General features: G+C 47.7%; 4 protein-coding genes across 4 annotated transcripts; all 4 read right to left on the bottom strand.

Annotated features, from left to right (window-relative positions):
- Nucleotides 1-1,193: 1,193 nt before the first annotated feature.
- FPOAC1_007204 (uncharacterized protein) lies at nucleotides 1,194-2,640 on the bottom strand (the record flags this gene model as incomplete). The annotated part of the gene is made up of 4 exons (XM_044851672.1): nucleotides 1,194-1,437; nucleotides 1,488-1,656; nucleotides 1,710-2,517; nucleotides 2,584-2,640. The coding sequence occupies 4 exons, from the start codon at nucleotides 2,638-2,640 to the stop codon at nucleotides 1,194-1,196; spliced, it is 1,278 nt and encodes a 425-aa protein (XP_044710384.1).
- A 3,723-nt stretch (nucleotides 2,641-6,363) lies between these two features.
- On the bottom strand, nucleotides 6,364-7,212 carry FPOAC1_007203 (uncharacterized protein; the record flags this gene model as incomplete). Its single annotated transcript, XM_044851671.1, has 4 exons — nucleotides 6,364-6,528; nucleotides 6,586-6,750; nucleotides 6,798-6,803; nucleotides 7,186-7,212. 4 exons carry the CDS (start codon nucleotides 7,210-7,212, stop codon nucleotides 6,364-6,366), a joined length of 363 nt encoding a protein of 120 aa, XP_044710383.1.
- A 347-nt stretch (nucleotides 7,213-7,559) lies between these two features.
- On the bottom strand, nucleotides 7,560-8,337 carry FPOAC1_007202 (uncharacterized protein; the record flags this gene model as incomplete). Its single annotated transcript, XM_044851670.1, has 2 exons — nucleotides 7,560-8,251; nucleotides 8,319-8,337. 2 exons carry the CDS (start codon nucleotides 8,335-8,337, stop codon nucleotides 7,560-7,562), a joined length of 711 nt encoding a protein of 236 aa, XP_044710382.1.
- A 4,515-nt stretch (nucleotides 8,338-12,852) lies between these two features.
- Nucleotides 12,853-14,243, bottom strand: FPOAC1_007201 (uncharacterized protein; the record flags this gene model as incomplete). Its single annotated transcript, XM_044851669.1, has 3 exons — nucleotides 12,853-13,127; nucleotides 13,181-13,824; nucleotides 13,897-14,243. 3 exons carry the CDS (start codon nucleotides 14,241-14,243, stop codon nucleotides 12,853-12,855), a joined length of 1,266 nt encoding a protein of 421 aa, XP_044710381.1.
- Between the last annotated feature and the right edge of the window lie 1,129 nt (nucleotides 14,244-15,372).

The raw sequence follows: 15,372 nt of genomic DNA, 5'->3' as shown, positions 1-15,372 counted from the left end.
TCTAGCTGGTATCTTTTCTGTGTCTTCTAGGACCTTTACAAATAGTAAATCTAGTTAAAGTGCGATAGTTCTCAATGCTAAGTGCTGTATAGACAATTATCGAGAACAAATGGAAAAAATCCGGGCATTGAGAAGAGCAATTGTTGAGAGTATTAAGTACTGCACAGGTGCTTGAAGTAAGGTTAGCTGAGAGTGAATAGTGGAGACATACGTTCAGTTATTCTTGATAAGATTGGCCGTAATGGCAAGCCACTTGCAGGGTTGTAACGGTACGTACCGAGCAACGCTTGAGTCTAGAGTTAGAAAACCTTTGAGAAAGGGAAGGAAAGTACAAAGAAATACGCAACACGGATCTAAAATACCTAAAACGAGTGGTGGTAATTAAATTACATTATGGGCTATTGTTTGATCTGACTTACATATTATCTTTTGTAGTGGCGGATTTGTTGCGGATTTTTAACGGTGGTATTGACCTGGCACTGAAATTTCACCAAGACACAACGACCATCCCAACCCTATCCCTACTTACCACACTGATGCAGTGGGCGCCTCCGGCGGACACTGCTTTAACCCTAACCCTTCCGCCCTGCCGCGCACCTGCCGTTAGCGGATTGGCAGGTTAGCCGCCTTTTACGCTTACAAACCCTTCTACTTCCTTCCAACCTCACCTCGTCTTACCTCGGCCGCCGTCACTCGTTACCCAGTGCCGCCAGAAGTCCTGGACTTTCTAGGACTCAAGTCCTAGAAGGAAGCAGCCGAAGATATAAGGTCTCAATAGTCCTTCGATTTCGAGAGGATGAAGTAATACACACGATTCTGTTGAGGTTGAACATGATGGATAGTATATAGATAGTCCGATCCGTCGGTCATGTATATATAGCTAGGAAGGACATGTCTTGTCTGCAGTTAGATCTTCAACCTTATCATCAATCAATCTCATTACCTCACATCAATAGATTCACCTTAATATCTAACAATTGTGGTGGGAGTAATCGCGTGTTGAAGTTAAAGTGAATGAAATTGAGAAAAGTGACCCGGCAGGTGATGTGGCCCGCTTAGTGATGAACTACGTTATGTATAGATTAAGTTCCATATGGGTTGCATTTTATATTCCATATTCCATAAGGCGCTGTATGGAGTATAGAGTATGGATAGAAAGCCTGCTATCGCACGTGTCTATGCGGACATCTAGTCTATCCAATGTGTATTCTATCGTCACATAGCACAGCATCGCTTCCGTCGATTCCTTGCTCAGATATCTTCTTCTTGGCCCAGCGCATGGCACCGGGAATGGTGGGGTCGTGCTCGACGTAGTCAAGGCTACCAAAGATGCTCCAGAGCTGACCCAGGAAGTTACGGTCGTCGTGGCAATAGTGGTCGCCGATAACGGGCTTGATGGCCTCAGTGGCCTCATCAGCCTTATAGAAAGGGATCTTACTATAATGGTATCAGATATAAAGTGATTCATGCTGATCAATTGAACTTACGGGAACAGGTGGTGAATGACATGCTTCTCAATGATACCGTGGAAAATGTGCTTGCCAATAAAGCCGAACTCGCGGTCAACAGTAGCAAGAGCACCCTTAACGTAGGTCCAGCCTTCAGCGGTATAATGGGGGAGCTCAGTGTGATGATGGTGGAGGTAAGTGATAGCGACTAATCTTGCATTAGTGATAGTCGAGCGATCTAGCTTATCTTTAAACACTTACCGAGCCAGTGATGGACCCAGAGGTAGGGAACGAGGTAGAGGAAGAGAACGGTAGAAACGCCAACCTTCTGGGAAGCAAAGTATAGAACAGTTAGAGTGAGACCGAGACCAATATCGCTGATAATGATAAAGGGAGCCTCGGCGGGACGGAAGACAGCGCTCATGGGATCGAAGTGGCTAACGCAGAGCCATTTGGCGAAAGTACTTTTAGGCTCCCGTTGCTTACTGCCCTTACCAGCGCTGGCATTAAAGAAGGTATATACCTGCCATCCGAAGAGCTGGTGGAAGACGAGCTTGACGGCTTGGGCAATAGGGGTATCCTCGATCAGCTCAGCAACATCTATGCCAGCGATATAGAAGGATAGAGAAGCCTTAGGCTTAGAGCGGGGGACAAAGGCCATATCGAGGTCTATATGGCCAGTGAAACGGTGGTGACGGGAGTGAGAGTACTTCCAGCTAAAATAGGGGACCATAAGGAATGAGTGTAGGAACCAGCCGGTTATATTATTGAGCTTGCTATAGGTAGAGAAAGCACCGTGGCCGCACTCATGACCGAGAATCCAGATTCCGGTGCAGAAAAGACCCTGGAGGAAGCCATAGGCCATCCAGACGGCGATACGGAGGTATTGGTCCTTAATGCCGGTGATATAGGTAAGGGCAGCCCAGGCAAGGGTGCCGATAATAGCGAAGTCGCGGATGGTATAGTAGTAGGAGGTGGTAAGTGAAGGTTGGAAGCAGTGGGCGGGGATGGCATCCTTGATGGTCTTGATGTCGGGGAATTGAGGTTGAGAAGTGGCCTCGTGAGTGACCTGAGAAGATACGATGTTAGGCGAGTCGAGAAAAGGTTTGAGCTTAAGCGAATTGACTTGACTTACCTTTGGCAGGTCCTTCTCGACCATAACTGTGGTGGCAGTTCGCTGTCTGGTGGCCATTGTGCCCACCGATTAGGGAGATTTGCAAGTATACGACGAAACGCAGCAAGGGAGAGGAGGGGGAGGATAGAGTTATAAAGAAGAGTAAAGGAAGAGAGGGGTAAGGATGAAAAAGGAAGAAAAAATCTCGGAACTCGTTTGCGCTCCCCAACAAATATATAAATATTCCGCTACTATACTGCTCTCCTTTCCATATAAACCTTCGTCTCAGGATAACCCCCTCCGTATTAACCTAATCGAGCAATACTGTCAAGGAGGAGTATGTGAATATGAGACCTTGACTCGACCAGAGTTGACTCAAACAATAATGAGAGGCGAGGAGAGGCTCCACCCTTTTATTTGTATTAGAACGCACTAAAAAAAAGAATCTCGATTAAGTTTTGACAAAAAAAAAGTCTAACTAATGATCATCATTTTATAGTTATTGTTCATTCTTGAAATGAAACGAATCTGTATAGTAAACAGTCAAGCTTTGACGTTGGATCTGTATGACACCAATACAAAGCTTACCCTCCTCTCTGTCCCCTCACAGAAACGAGATAAGCTCATCTGCTATCTCTCCTCCTTTTCTCCAGTGAATTCGGCAGTCTCACAAATACCAAATCATGGCCCCGGTCACTACTGGTACCTAAGGTTACCAGTACTAAGTAGCTTGGCAACTAACCTTAGCCTGCAGAGTTGTACCTACAGTACCTAACCAACCACTAATCTGTTAAGATCTGGCTTGTTATCTTTAGAAGGCTCTGCCTTTCGTTTCAGACACATTGAGGAAGAGAAAAGAAAACTGTTAATAATTCTAAAGATTTTAGAGAAATATTTAGCCTCGTTACTAACTTATAATTTACCTACCCTTAAAGAGGCTCTAAAATAACATGACTGCTTCGATCTACGATTTAAGGACAGGGAGAGGGAGGCGATACACACAAATATGGTAAAGAAGGAGAATATCATCTGTATTATCTATACCGACAAGAGAGGAAATAATACGACGTGTAACTAGAAAACAGAGGCAGCAATGCCTGCACGTTTGCCATCTCATCTCACCGTAAAATAGCGTTTCCTCAACAAAAACCCCAAACTTACAAGATCCCCTTGCTACCCTAGGTTAATATTATTTGCCTCCAACTCAGAGGGACCCAAACTAAGCATTTTACTTTGCCTGACATGAACCTGATTCAAACACCGAAAGTCACATGGAAAGTGAATCAACTTATTAGTCGGCCTTTTCATGAGAATATCACTACGAGACCCGGTTGCTCGGCGAGGGGCTGTGCTTGTAATACGTCTGCGCGGTGTGTCACTCTGGCCCTGACTTGTTTTGGTCCACGGGCCGAGCAGATGGATTAGTTACGCGGTCACGGGCTATTGGGGAAGCTGAGTCGTTGAGTTTGGTCCTCTGATCGCTTTCAGCCACCTCTGCTGAGGCTCTGGCCAAGAAGTGTGAATTCCTCAAGGCCAGGGTTGAAAGCCACTCCACCCAATCCACTCGTGGATTCCACTGTCCACTCCACTGTCGTGGATGGATTGGGTGGATTATAGGTGGGGTAGTTAAGTGTTAGATTGGCAGCTGGGAATGGGCTCCACTTTCCATATTATTCTTGTAACGTACATGATAAGCGGGTGCAACAGACAAGCGAGTGCAACACAACATCACAACATCTCAGATAGAAATAGCAATAAAAACACAACAGACTATTAATTAAGTAAAATTAATCGCTATATTCTTCCATAGACATAGCGACAAGTATCTGACAGGTCCTTGCATTATGTCCTGTCTTGCCGCACGCTCCACAGCGCCTTTCCTTCATTCGCGGAGGCCCTCCTTGACCACCACTTCTCGATGGTCCAGCCACCGCCTGCGCATCAACATCCGTTTGATCAATTACTTGCCTTCCTTCCTCTACTGTCATCACCCCTCCTTTCTGTAGCCGGGTTCTTTTTGCCCTCCGCCGCCGGCTTAGTATCTTATTTGCCTGTTCAAGATCTTGGACCCTGGCCTCTAATAAGGCAACCTTATGCATAACTATCTTTGTTCCCTTGGAAGAAGACCTCAATGCTTCTAGAATTGACTCTGGAGAGCTACTTTTATGCCTTTTGATTCTCTTTTCAAGATATTCAAGCTGAGAGTCGGCTTCAAGGATAGTCTTTGGGGTCTTTGAGACCCAAGGGGTCGAGGGGCTAACTACCTCCTCCACAGGCGTTGGAGTCCGCAGCTGCACATCGAGCTTCGAGATTACACTTTCTGGGTCGAGAGGAGCAAGTCCGGCTCCTCTAAAGGCTGCTTTAATATTTTTCTCTGTCATTGTGGCCTGGTAGGCGGTGTAAAAAGCCGGCAAGAACTCGGTTTTGGAAATGTGGGTTACGGAGCATCTGATCAAATGCTCGATTTCTCGCCCGTAAGCCTTCTTAAGCAGGCCAAAGCACCCGACATCAAGAGGCTGCAGCAGATGAGACGAATGAGGCGGTATACAAAGCGTGATGATTTTATTTGCCTTGCAATATCTCTCAAAGTCGACCGAGTGGTGACTTTGGTGTCCGTCGAGGATCAGGAGACGATAGCGATTCTTTGATTGCTTGGTAGTACACCGGTCGAAGTGCTTTAGCCACTCGAGGACTATCTCGTTATCTGTCCAGCCATTAGGACTCGTCGCAATAGCCCAATCGCCCGGGAGGTTGCTTTCTCGGTACCAGTGGGCGAGGTGATATTGGCCCGCACCTATGATGAACGGCGGGATCGCTTGGCCCTCGGCATTGATCGCCTGAATGACTGTAATCCATTCCCGGTTTCCAGGCTGCACTGATTTTGGTCTTCCACGCCTTTCAGCACCTGTGACGACCATTCCGCTCGCAATAACGCCCATCATAAAGCCAGTCTCGTCAAAGTTGTAGATTTCATCAGGTCGGATGCCATACTTCGCAATTACATTTGCTACGAGCCTAAACCAGTTGCGAATAATGGTCGGATCTTCACATTTGGCTCTCTGGTAGTCATATTTACGGGGGAAATGCGTCTTGAGGTCTTTGTGTCGCTTGACGAAGTTAGAGGCCCAGCGCTTGCCGACAGGCGGCGTCTCGCGGTCGGCGAGCAATCGGTTAGCCATCTCCTCAACACAACGCAGTCGCGGGGGAAACCCTCGCGAATCCAGATCGAGAATGAACTGAACTATGATCTGTTCTTCTAGATCAGATAGTTTGCGTGATTTTGGGATAGAATCACGCGTAGAAAGGATACCCTTCTGTCGGCGATATAAAGTCCAATAACGGACCTGGTAGATGCCTGCGGCGCGTCGGAGACTTAATTTTGGGTCATTTTGAAGGGCACGAAGTGCAAGAAGAATCCTAGCCTCAATATTTGGGTCTGGCATATTTGGTGGTTGAAAATTAATTGATTAAGTTGAGAAGATGTAAATTGCGGGATTTTTTGTTGCACTCGCTTGTCTGTTGCACCCGCTTATCATGTACGTTATGTCAATTATTTCAACTTTAGAAATGTGTGATTTGATTTGATTGAAAGGAAGAATTCGACGGTTTGATTGATTTGATTGGGGTGATTGATTGATTGAGTTGACATATGATGAGCGCTGCTTTCATCTAGGACTTTCTAGGACTCAAGTCCTAGAAGGAACCAGCCGAAGATATAAGGTCTCAATAGTCCTTCGATTTCGAGAGGATGAAGTAATATACACGATTCACCTAAATATCTAACACTACCCTACTTAAGTTTTATCTCGGCATATTCAGCTGCCTGGCTATGTGCTGAGCTTCACGCCCCATCAATTCTACCAGACTTTCCATCTCTTCTAAGCGCTCAACAGTATCCGATGCTACCATGGACTGGCCCAACAGTTGATCAAGAATATGTATCATTCTTTGCGATGTCATGCAAATCTAGCATCGGGGGTGCTATGGTTAGTTATGCGGTAATTGGAAGCAGGTATTACTCACCACACTAAAGCCTCGATTGACAGGCACAACATGCATTTCGGGGCCGTCACAGGACTGGCGTGATGTTGCGGATTGGGATGGCAGCATCGCGTGGGACACCGGGCGGTCGGAGTCTTGCTGAAACGGTTTGGCCATTGTTGTTTGTAAGTAGAGGGAAAATGAAAACTTGATCATTATTAGTGTGCTTCTGACAGTTTTAATAAGACAAATACCAGTGTCTTAAATTGTTGGTGAGCTCAGCCCGTTGCTCGTGTTTTCAGCTCTAATATTGTACTTGCGCCGTATGGTCATTTTGTGTTGGTCTTGTGAAATGATATACTAGGTTTATGAGACCAAAGCTAATCAGCTTTCAGGTGCGATCGACTGGCGCTGTCAGTTTTCAACTCAGCGCTTGGACATCGGCTCGCGAGTCACAGAATGCAGGCTTGCAAACAAATAAATCAAATCAAATCGGGGGCCTAATTTGGTTTGATTTGGATACTAAAATTGGCGATTTGATTTGATTTGATTTGATTTGGATCGACTTGGATCTTATTTGGATATCTGGATGGCAATTGATAGGGGTGCCGCACCACTTTGATACAGGTGCCGCAAGCTTACGGGTGCCGCACTTTTTGCGCTTCTCATTGGTCCAAAGACTCGTCGGCCCCGTCAGGCCACTCCACAGAAGGCGGTGAGCTAGTCCGCTCTACCACACCTTAACAGTTGAGCGGGAGCCAATAGCTTCCCTTGAAATACATCCAGTTTCCTTTCGGGAGTCACGACTTTGCTCTTTGCTGGGATTCGTTGCCCAAATTCGCTGCGGACGAGCGGTTTAAGGCGGCGAATTCATGGGTACCCGGGCGCGCCACCACCCAACTTCCCAGCGCCCAATTAGTCCAACCAACACGCGCTCTGCAAACTTACAAGTACGGTCTTCAGTTACGACGTGAATATGTCCGTCCCTGTTCATCCTTGGTAACATATATTACCAGCTACGGTTTGACTATAATACACTGATCTACCGAGCCAGTAGTCGAATGTAAGGCTTGCTGCTTCTTGCCGTCCCTTTTAACGCTCTTCCATATATCTTTCACGCCTCTTCTCTTGTTTGCCAACAGATTGTCCCCCATCTCCTTGATGTTAAACAGGGATAACGTCATTATCCAGCGGTTCTTTCTACGATTGGTTGTGCTCGGTTTCAGTGTGGCCGTGTTGATAAACGTATTGTACTCGTCGGGCGTTGAGAGAAATAATTGCGATGGCCGAGATACCGCGATGTGACGCGAATTGTCAACCAGCTCGCAAGAATGCGGCATAATTCTGGTGCGTACAGGTGCACTAACAGGTGGGATTTGGGCCAATGAGAAGCGCAAAAAGTGCGGCACCCGTAAGCTTGCGGCACCCCTATCAATTGCCATCCGCGACAGACGTGGATACTGGCGCCTTCGGAGAAGCCAGTATTGAATCGGGTCATCCACTAAACAATCGCCTGGATCGGTTGTGGCCACCCACTCTGCATACTCATCGTGCATGGCAGACGTCGAAGGCGCAGGCTGAGTACTGAGCTTCCTAATCGAGGCCATAAAGTCGTCCAGGTCCGTTGTCTTCCTTGCAATAGTCGGCTGCCCCGGTAGCGCATCCTGCTCGACGGAGAGGTTTCGATACTCCTCCCATAGCTCTTGCACTGCTCGGTAAGGGTGTAGTATTGGTCCAGTTTCATCCAGCTGAGGTTGCAGCCAATCCGTAGGTACGGTTCCTCGTCTCGTTCATGTTGTAACTTAGCCTCTTCCAGATGCTTCAAAAGCCACTCCATCGTTAGTAGAACCTCCTAAATCGCGCCAAATTTGCCTTCTTGAGGTCGGTCTTCCAGGCGCTTGGTCGCAATCTTTAATGGTTTTAGGATCAGCCAGGCTGGCGCATCATTCATTAATAGTGATTGAGTTAGTGCTGAATGATCAATAATGATCACTATCAATCATTTCATTGACGCCATGCCCGACATAATGATTATTGCATTGGAGAGACGGCAATGAAATGACAATAATGACATGAAAGACAGGGGACCCCCTGCGTAACGTGCTTGAGTACTGGTACCTGTGGGTGCTAGCAGAATTAGCCAAGGAGAAGATTCCTATACTTACGAGTAACATTCGTCTTTCATTCAGCACCTTTTCTTTCGACAACCTTCGCTCTTCACACTTCACTGGAGCTGTTCCCAAAGATGGCTGAACGACTGACGGCCATGGCCCCGATTCCGGAGGCCCGAATTACCAGCGGCCCTTTCGAAGATCCGTTTTCTGAGCCCAGAACGCCTTCCAGTGCCTCATCACCAGCGCCCTCGAACCTTTCCATTCAATTAAGTCAACCACGACCCGCTGATGATTGGAACATCTTCCTTTGGCAGCATGGCTATGATCTTCAAGAGGTCAAAGACCAGAGTCGCTATAGATGGGTTTGCCACGAGTGTGTCCGGAAGAAGGATCCGAAGATAACTGCCCATCTTGCATCAGCGACTACCAACATCGAAGCTCACCTTGGCAACCAACATCACATATACGGCGGAAAGTCCCAACTAAGACAGGCGAAGAAAAGAACCATTGAGCAGATGTTTTCCCAAAAGACCAGCGGGACGGCAGTCGCAGACGATCAGTTCATCAACCACCTGAAGAAACGGTTTACCAAGGATGCGTTTCAGCGAAAGCGAGAGTCTTCGCGATATTTTCAACTATCTCAATCCAATCATCAGCGCAACCGATGCCCACCCTTCCCACGATTCAATTCGACGGCGAATAACAGACGAGTAGGTATTACTTCTTTCTAAGCCATATTATCAAGACCCTACAGCAAAGCCCCAGCCACGTCCATATCACCTTTGATGGCTGGACTTCCCGGAACCGACATCCTTTGTTTGGCATCGTTGCCTTCTTCCTTGATCACGAGTTCCGGCCACAGAAGATCGTGCTTGGTCTACCCAATCTGACGGATCGTCACACAGGCGAAAATATTGCGGAAGGAGTCCAGAATATTCTTGAGGCTTTCGATCTAGGCCGGGACAAGATCGGCTATTTTACCCTTGACAACGCTTCCAGCAATGAGACCGCGATGGTGCACTTAGCTCAAAGGTTCCAGTGGGACAATTCTAGAGCCCGCAGGGTCCGCTGCTTTGGACATGTTGTCCATTTGGTTGCTAGGGCGATGCTCTTCGGCAAAGATGATGCGAGCGGCGTACTTGAGGATGACATCGACGCTGAAGCGTATGATGTATGGCTGAAGCGGGGACCGATTGGGAAGTTGCATAATACGATGGTCTGGATCAACCGCTCCAATAGAGTTACAGAGATGCTTCGGGAAGCTCAGCGGCAGGACACGGAGAAGAGCTGGCCGGGTTCACTTGATGTCATCATCGGCAACAATACTCGTTGGCTCTCCCAATTCTACATGATGAGCCGTGCGCTGAAGGTGCACCCATACATCGACACCGTTATTGCGGACGTACGCCACGAGGCATCGTAGTCTAAGAGGAAGGGAGGTAGGCAACGGCCATTGCCACGGTGCCTCGACGATGAAAGTCTGCTCACGGAGGAAGACTGGAAGACCATCGGCTTCTACCATGACCTTCTCCGGCATTTCGAAACCTGCGTTAAGAAATTAGAGGGAGACGGAAAGCAGCGGATTCGCAAAGGAGGGAAAGAAGCTGCCTATGGGCTCGTGCAAGATATCTGTCCAGCATATGAGTGGTTGATGGGCCATTTGGAAGAAGCGAAGAGCCGCGCGGATCGGACGCCGGAGCCTGCTCAGTGTCGGACAAATATCAACTTCGCATGGGTCAAGTTGAACAAATACTACAGCGCCATTGACCAGTCTCCTGTCTACTATGCCGCAACTGTCCTCCACCCGGCGATTCGGTGGGACTTCCTTCATAGGGCTTATCGAGAGAGGCCGGATTGGATCGGAAAAGCTCAGCAACTCATTGACGGCCTCTGGCAGGAGTACAAGCAATTGCCGGTCCAATTTGAACGAGGCAACTATGACCAGCTACGTCCAATCAAGAGGGCCAAGGAAGTAGAAGATTCGTTCTCTTCGTACCTGGACAGTTTCAAGTCAACGACCACAGCGCGGTTGGAGGGCAATGAGGGTGACGAGCTCGACCGGTGGCTACAGCTCGCCGGTCCTGTTGAGAAAGACTGTGACCCATTTTTATATTGGTTTAACAAGAGGTTTGAATACCCACGTCTTACACGGATGGCTATAGACATCCTCTCTGTGCCTCTAATGGCGGCGGAGTGCGAGAGGGTATTCTCTTCCTGTGGGAACATGGTGTCGGCCAAACGCTGCCGGCTGCAGGCGGAAACAGTTGCCGTAACGCAAACCGTGAGGTCCTAGTTAAAGGCGGGTTTGCTGGACGATTATGACGGATTGCTCAAGGATGTGGTGGCAGAAGAATGAGTCCAGACTTAATCGCGCTCACTATGGCCGGGATGTTTCGTTCATTGAATCATTTCAATCACTATCATTTCATTCCTTGCCCCTCAATGATCATTATCATTGTGGTCCTGCTTAATCAGCAGCCATTTCATTTCATTATCCCCTTCATAGTGATTGATAGTGATTGATGCGCCACTCTGGCCGCTGAAGATGGGACGCTGAACACTTGGAGAATTTGGCCTTCAAGCAGGCCTGTCGCAGGGACAAGCGAGGCTGGGAAATGTGGCGAGGAGTAGGGATTGTGATGTTTGAGGGTTATAGGGCTAGAAGTCGGAAAAGAATGTAACTAACGAGACTTAATGTTGTGGGCCCTATGAGGCGTATCCTCCCGGGCGGAATAAATTCATTCATTCATTCATTCAAAGACACATAGAGCTTGCTTTACACCTCAAGTAGAAAGGGGGCAACGAACAAGAATATAATTCACCTCAGTATCTGACAAGTACCTAGGGTGTGGGGACAGTTGGTCAGTGCTTCAATTCAAATGAATCCAGATATCCAAATAAGTTCGGCTCTCGAAATTTGATTTGATTTGAGTTCATTTCGACTCGATTTTATTTGATTTGATTTATTTGTTGACAAGCCTGAGCCCAACTATATAGCAACGACATCCCAGTCACGGGCAGATCGGACCTTCTTAAGCATACAGTCTCAACAGAGATATATAGGTAGCCAGTGGTTGTGTGGTTGATTGATGGAGTTGGCATGAGGAGACCATTGATGGCGGCACTATTGTGAGATATGTCCCCTGTTGTTAGCCCTCGAGTCAGGGAAGTAGAGGTATTTCGGGGTTTAATGCAATCTCCTCCGCGTCTTCGACTGGTCTAATGACCTATTGTAAACTCTTAATTCGTTCTCTACCTTGGTCGATGGCTTAGCTTCTTGGGCTGGCGATGTCGAGGAGGACGGTGCAATAAGTATAAAAGGCCAGCTTGAATAGTGCATCGGTGCTGGCGCATTCTCGCATTCTGAGAGCCGACAAGAATTAGAGCAGTAAATTGTTCCCTCTGTCTGGGTGCCGCAACCGAGGCATGGACCATACGACCATTCTTGGCCTGATGACATATCGGAGAGTACCGGAAATTTTGGTGATGTTAGGGAGTAAAGGAGCGACGGGAGGGCTGGCACATTCTTGTAATGCAGAGCTCGAAGCGTTGTGGAGCAGAAGTTGCTCTACATAGCCACTTGGCTGACCCCATTAATAACATCGGAGCGCTACGCGGACCATTCCTTGCAAATACAAACCACCAGGCTGACGCAATAATGACATCTGCTATCGCTTAACGGTGGCCAAATGCCTGCAAGCGGCGGACCAGGCACCTAACAGACAAATAGGGAAGACTTGCCGGCACAACATAGTATCCTTTAGGACCATCAAACTTAGTAACCTGCGCCGGAGCCAGGCTAGCGGGGTACGTTCCGGTATTATACTTTGTTCTGTCAGTATGCCGACACACTCCTAAGCGCGGAATGAGTCTAGCTTGAGTTTACTGGTCACAGCCTCACAGGTGAGGGAGAGGATTACTTTGGCATCCTACATGCCTTAGTATCGAGTTTAAGCGAGAACCAATCCATGGAATGGAAATTATTTAGCCTCTGGAGGATGTTGGAAAATCCGGGGACCCCCCTTCCTTTCAGGGTTTAGACTGTTAGACTGAAAGTCCTAGATTTAGAGTTCAAAGTCCTAGATGAAATCATCTAGAGATATAAACCCGAGAACTCTCATATCAATAATGAACAACCAAGTTTCATAAATATATTTTTACCCAGCATTACTGCGCACAATACACACCATTCCGATCACTGGGTCCGAGGGCGCTTGGCTAGGCTTTCGCACAATAATTCTTCACCGCCATATCCTATAGACCCGGGTGGTCCTTTTGCCACAGGCCCAGTCTCTGTATAGAAGTTGCTTATTGAAATTGTGGGACATGGAGGGCCAGCAGCAAGGCCACTCATTGATGCGGTTTGTGCAACAATGTCTCGTAAGCGGTTACAGTCTTCACGGTAGAAGTCCAGTTGCTGTGTTAGTTCGTCGTTTATGTTTTCCAATGTTCGTATTCCATCCCGAAGCTCTTGTAATTGTTTATCGTTTTCTTCCAGCATGATCTTCCTTTTCCTTCGATACCTTGTTGAAGCCTGGGCATTTTTTGCCTCTTCTCATCTGCTTTCTTTGATCCATGTGAAACGTCCACGTGAACGGAAATAAACTCGTTACGACTGGGAAGTGTCATGAAAGCGTGCTGTCCCTCGACACCAAAAGGGGGCCCTCCCGCTCCATGCCTTTGTAGTGTTTCTGACCATGGCAGAACACTGTCATTCGGGGGGGCGTGACTCGGGAGCGGTAGCTTAGCAGTTGGGATACCAAAAGCTAGGGAAGTCTGCTTGCTATCAGAGACGCGAAACGGGTCATGGCTAGTATTTGTGGCTCGATCATATTGGGCCGGACTAGCTTCCTGCATTGTGTTGCTTGATATGGGCAAAGAAAACGATTCTATTGGTGGATTACGTCCCGAGCCAGGTGCTCCAAGAGGTGTCATTGACTTAAGAGGTGTTCCTGTACAAGAAGTTGATGCAGCCTGGCCTGGTTGGAGTGATTGAGCTCCTGTGAATGGCCCAAGGAAGGGGCCGGGCGTTTGAATCGACACCGTATGGTCAGAAGGACGAGCCGCTGGATGGACAGGTCCATTGCATCCAGAAGCCAACAGTCGAGTCTCCAGAGGGTTGAGAATGTCACGGATGCCAAATGTCTTTTCGGGGACAGGCTGCATCCTTTCATTACTGTTAGTATACGGGACAATGCTACCATAGTAGCCAGAACCACCGTGGCGAAGTTTCCCTTACCAAGTCGAGGTAGGCGAGACTAGATCGCCTCCTAATGGGGACTCCGAAGAGCGGCGTGAGGCATGTCGGAGTTTAGGTCCAGTATGCAATATCGAGGCCAGACTGCCTATATCTACCTGACCCTGAGATCCGGCGCATTGACCATCCTTGAGCATAGATATGGGAGGTAGCTTGTTATCCTGTTTGGCAGTTTGTTTCATTGAGATCGAGTGTTGGGAAGGCCAGCTTGTGGTCGTTGGTGTTCGAGGTGAGTTGAGAGATGCGCCTGTCGAATCTGTCTTGGCAAAACCAGGTCTGCTCTGTGATGATGGCGCCTGCGACCTCAAACTTGTCGATCGAATCACCATATTGAGTATCGCTTTGTTACCGTTTATCTAGATGGGAGTACAATACACGTAATCCCGTTATAAAGTTAAGCTGCCATGCACTCTGGACGTTCCAAGAGAAATGGGACCTTGGTGGCTGGAAAACGAGCAGAGAATATTTCTTTATCAATGTAAGCGAACGCCGCAAAATAGGGTCATGGGGTTCAACGCGTTGGTGGCCATCAAATTAAAGTCGCACAAGATCACCAGGAATCTCCCCGAAATCCTGGTCAGATTATTAAGGCTTCATTTGTCTTCCCTGTTGACGTGGGAGGGTGGGGAGCATATCAACCCGGATCCTAGTTCTTCTGCACCCTTTGGCATTTGCAGAAATATCAAGAGAAGAAGCAAGTCATTCCCACACCGGCGGATGTGATACGGTATACACCCCCCTGGTTAGAACAGGCGTTGGTAGTCCTCACGTAATGTTATGTGAGTGTGTCGATATGTAACAAATCGGTTCGTAGAGGCAACAGCTTTTTCGGGTCATGATACCTTCCGTTCATGGAGAACAAGCCTCGGAACACAACAAGGATTTGTTACTTGAAATAATCTTGGACTTGGTAAGGCGGTTACGAGGAAGTGGATCACTACTCGTTAACCACTGCAATCGATGAGTGAGTGGGCCACATGCCCCCAGCAGGTTGGTGCAGCGGCCGGCTCAAGTCTCGCAAAGGTACGCAAGTTGGCGGAGACGAGAAAATCTTGCTGTGTGTCAACAAAAACCGCATCTTTCATTTTCAATGCTTCGATGAATCACTAGTAGTTCATATATATAAGACAAGTGAACCTTGCGAATAAAGCCATCGAGAAACGTTTTAGTTATTGTGGTTGGTGAATTAATAAGACTAACTATTAGTTCTCATAATGAGGCCTTCTGCTGCAGGTGGTCATTGGCTTGGGTACGAAGAGATCAGCCAGCATCAACCCGTGTGCGAGAAAACAACGTGTAAGAAGAAACAACACGTGAGTTGAAGAAGGAACATGCAGCATACCAGTAGAAAGAAACCCTTGTTATTCATGCAATATATATGACGAACATGAGTCCGTGTCATGGCAATCTCTTGCGTTGGTTAGATGTGCTCTCCATGTTGTCTCCTTTCCATTTTCT

This window comes from Fusarium poae, chromosome 2 (assembly GCF_019609905.1).
Source record: "Fusarium poae strain DAOMC 252244 chromosome 2, whole genome shotgun sequence".
Classification (NCBI taxonomy): Eukaryota; Fungi; Ascomycota; class Sordariomycetes; order Hypocreales; family Nectriaceae; genus Fusarium; species Fusarium poae.
This window is presented reverse-complemented; position numbering and strand designations above follow the sequence as displayed.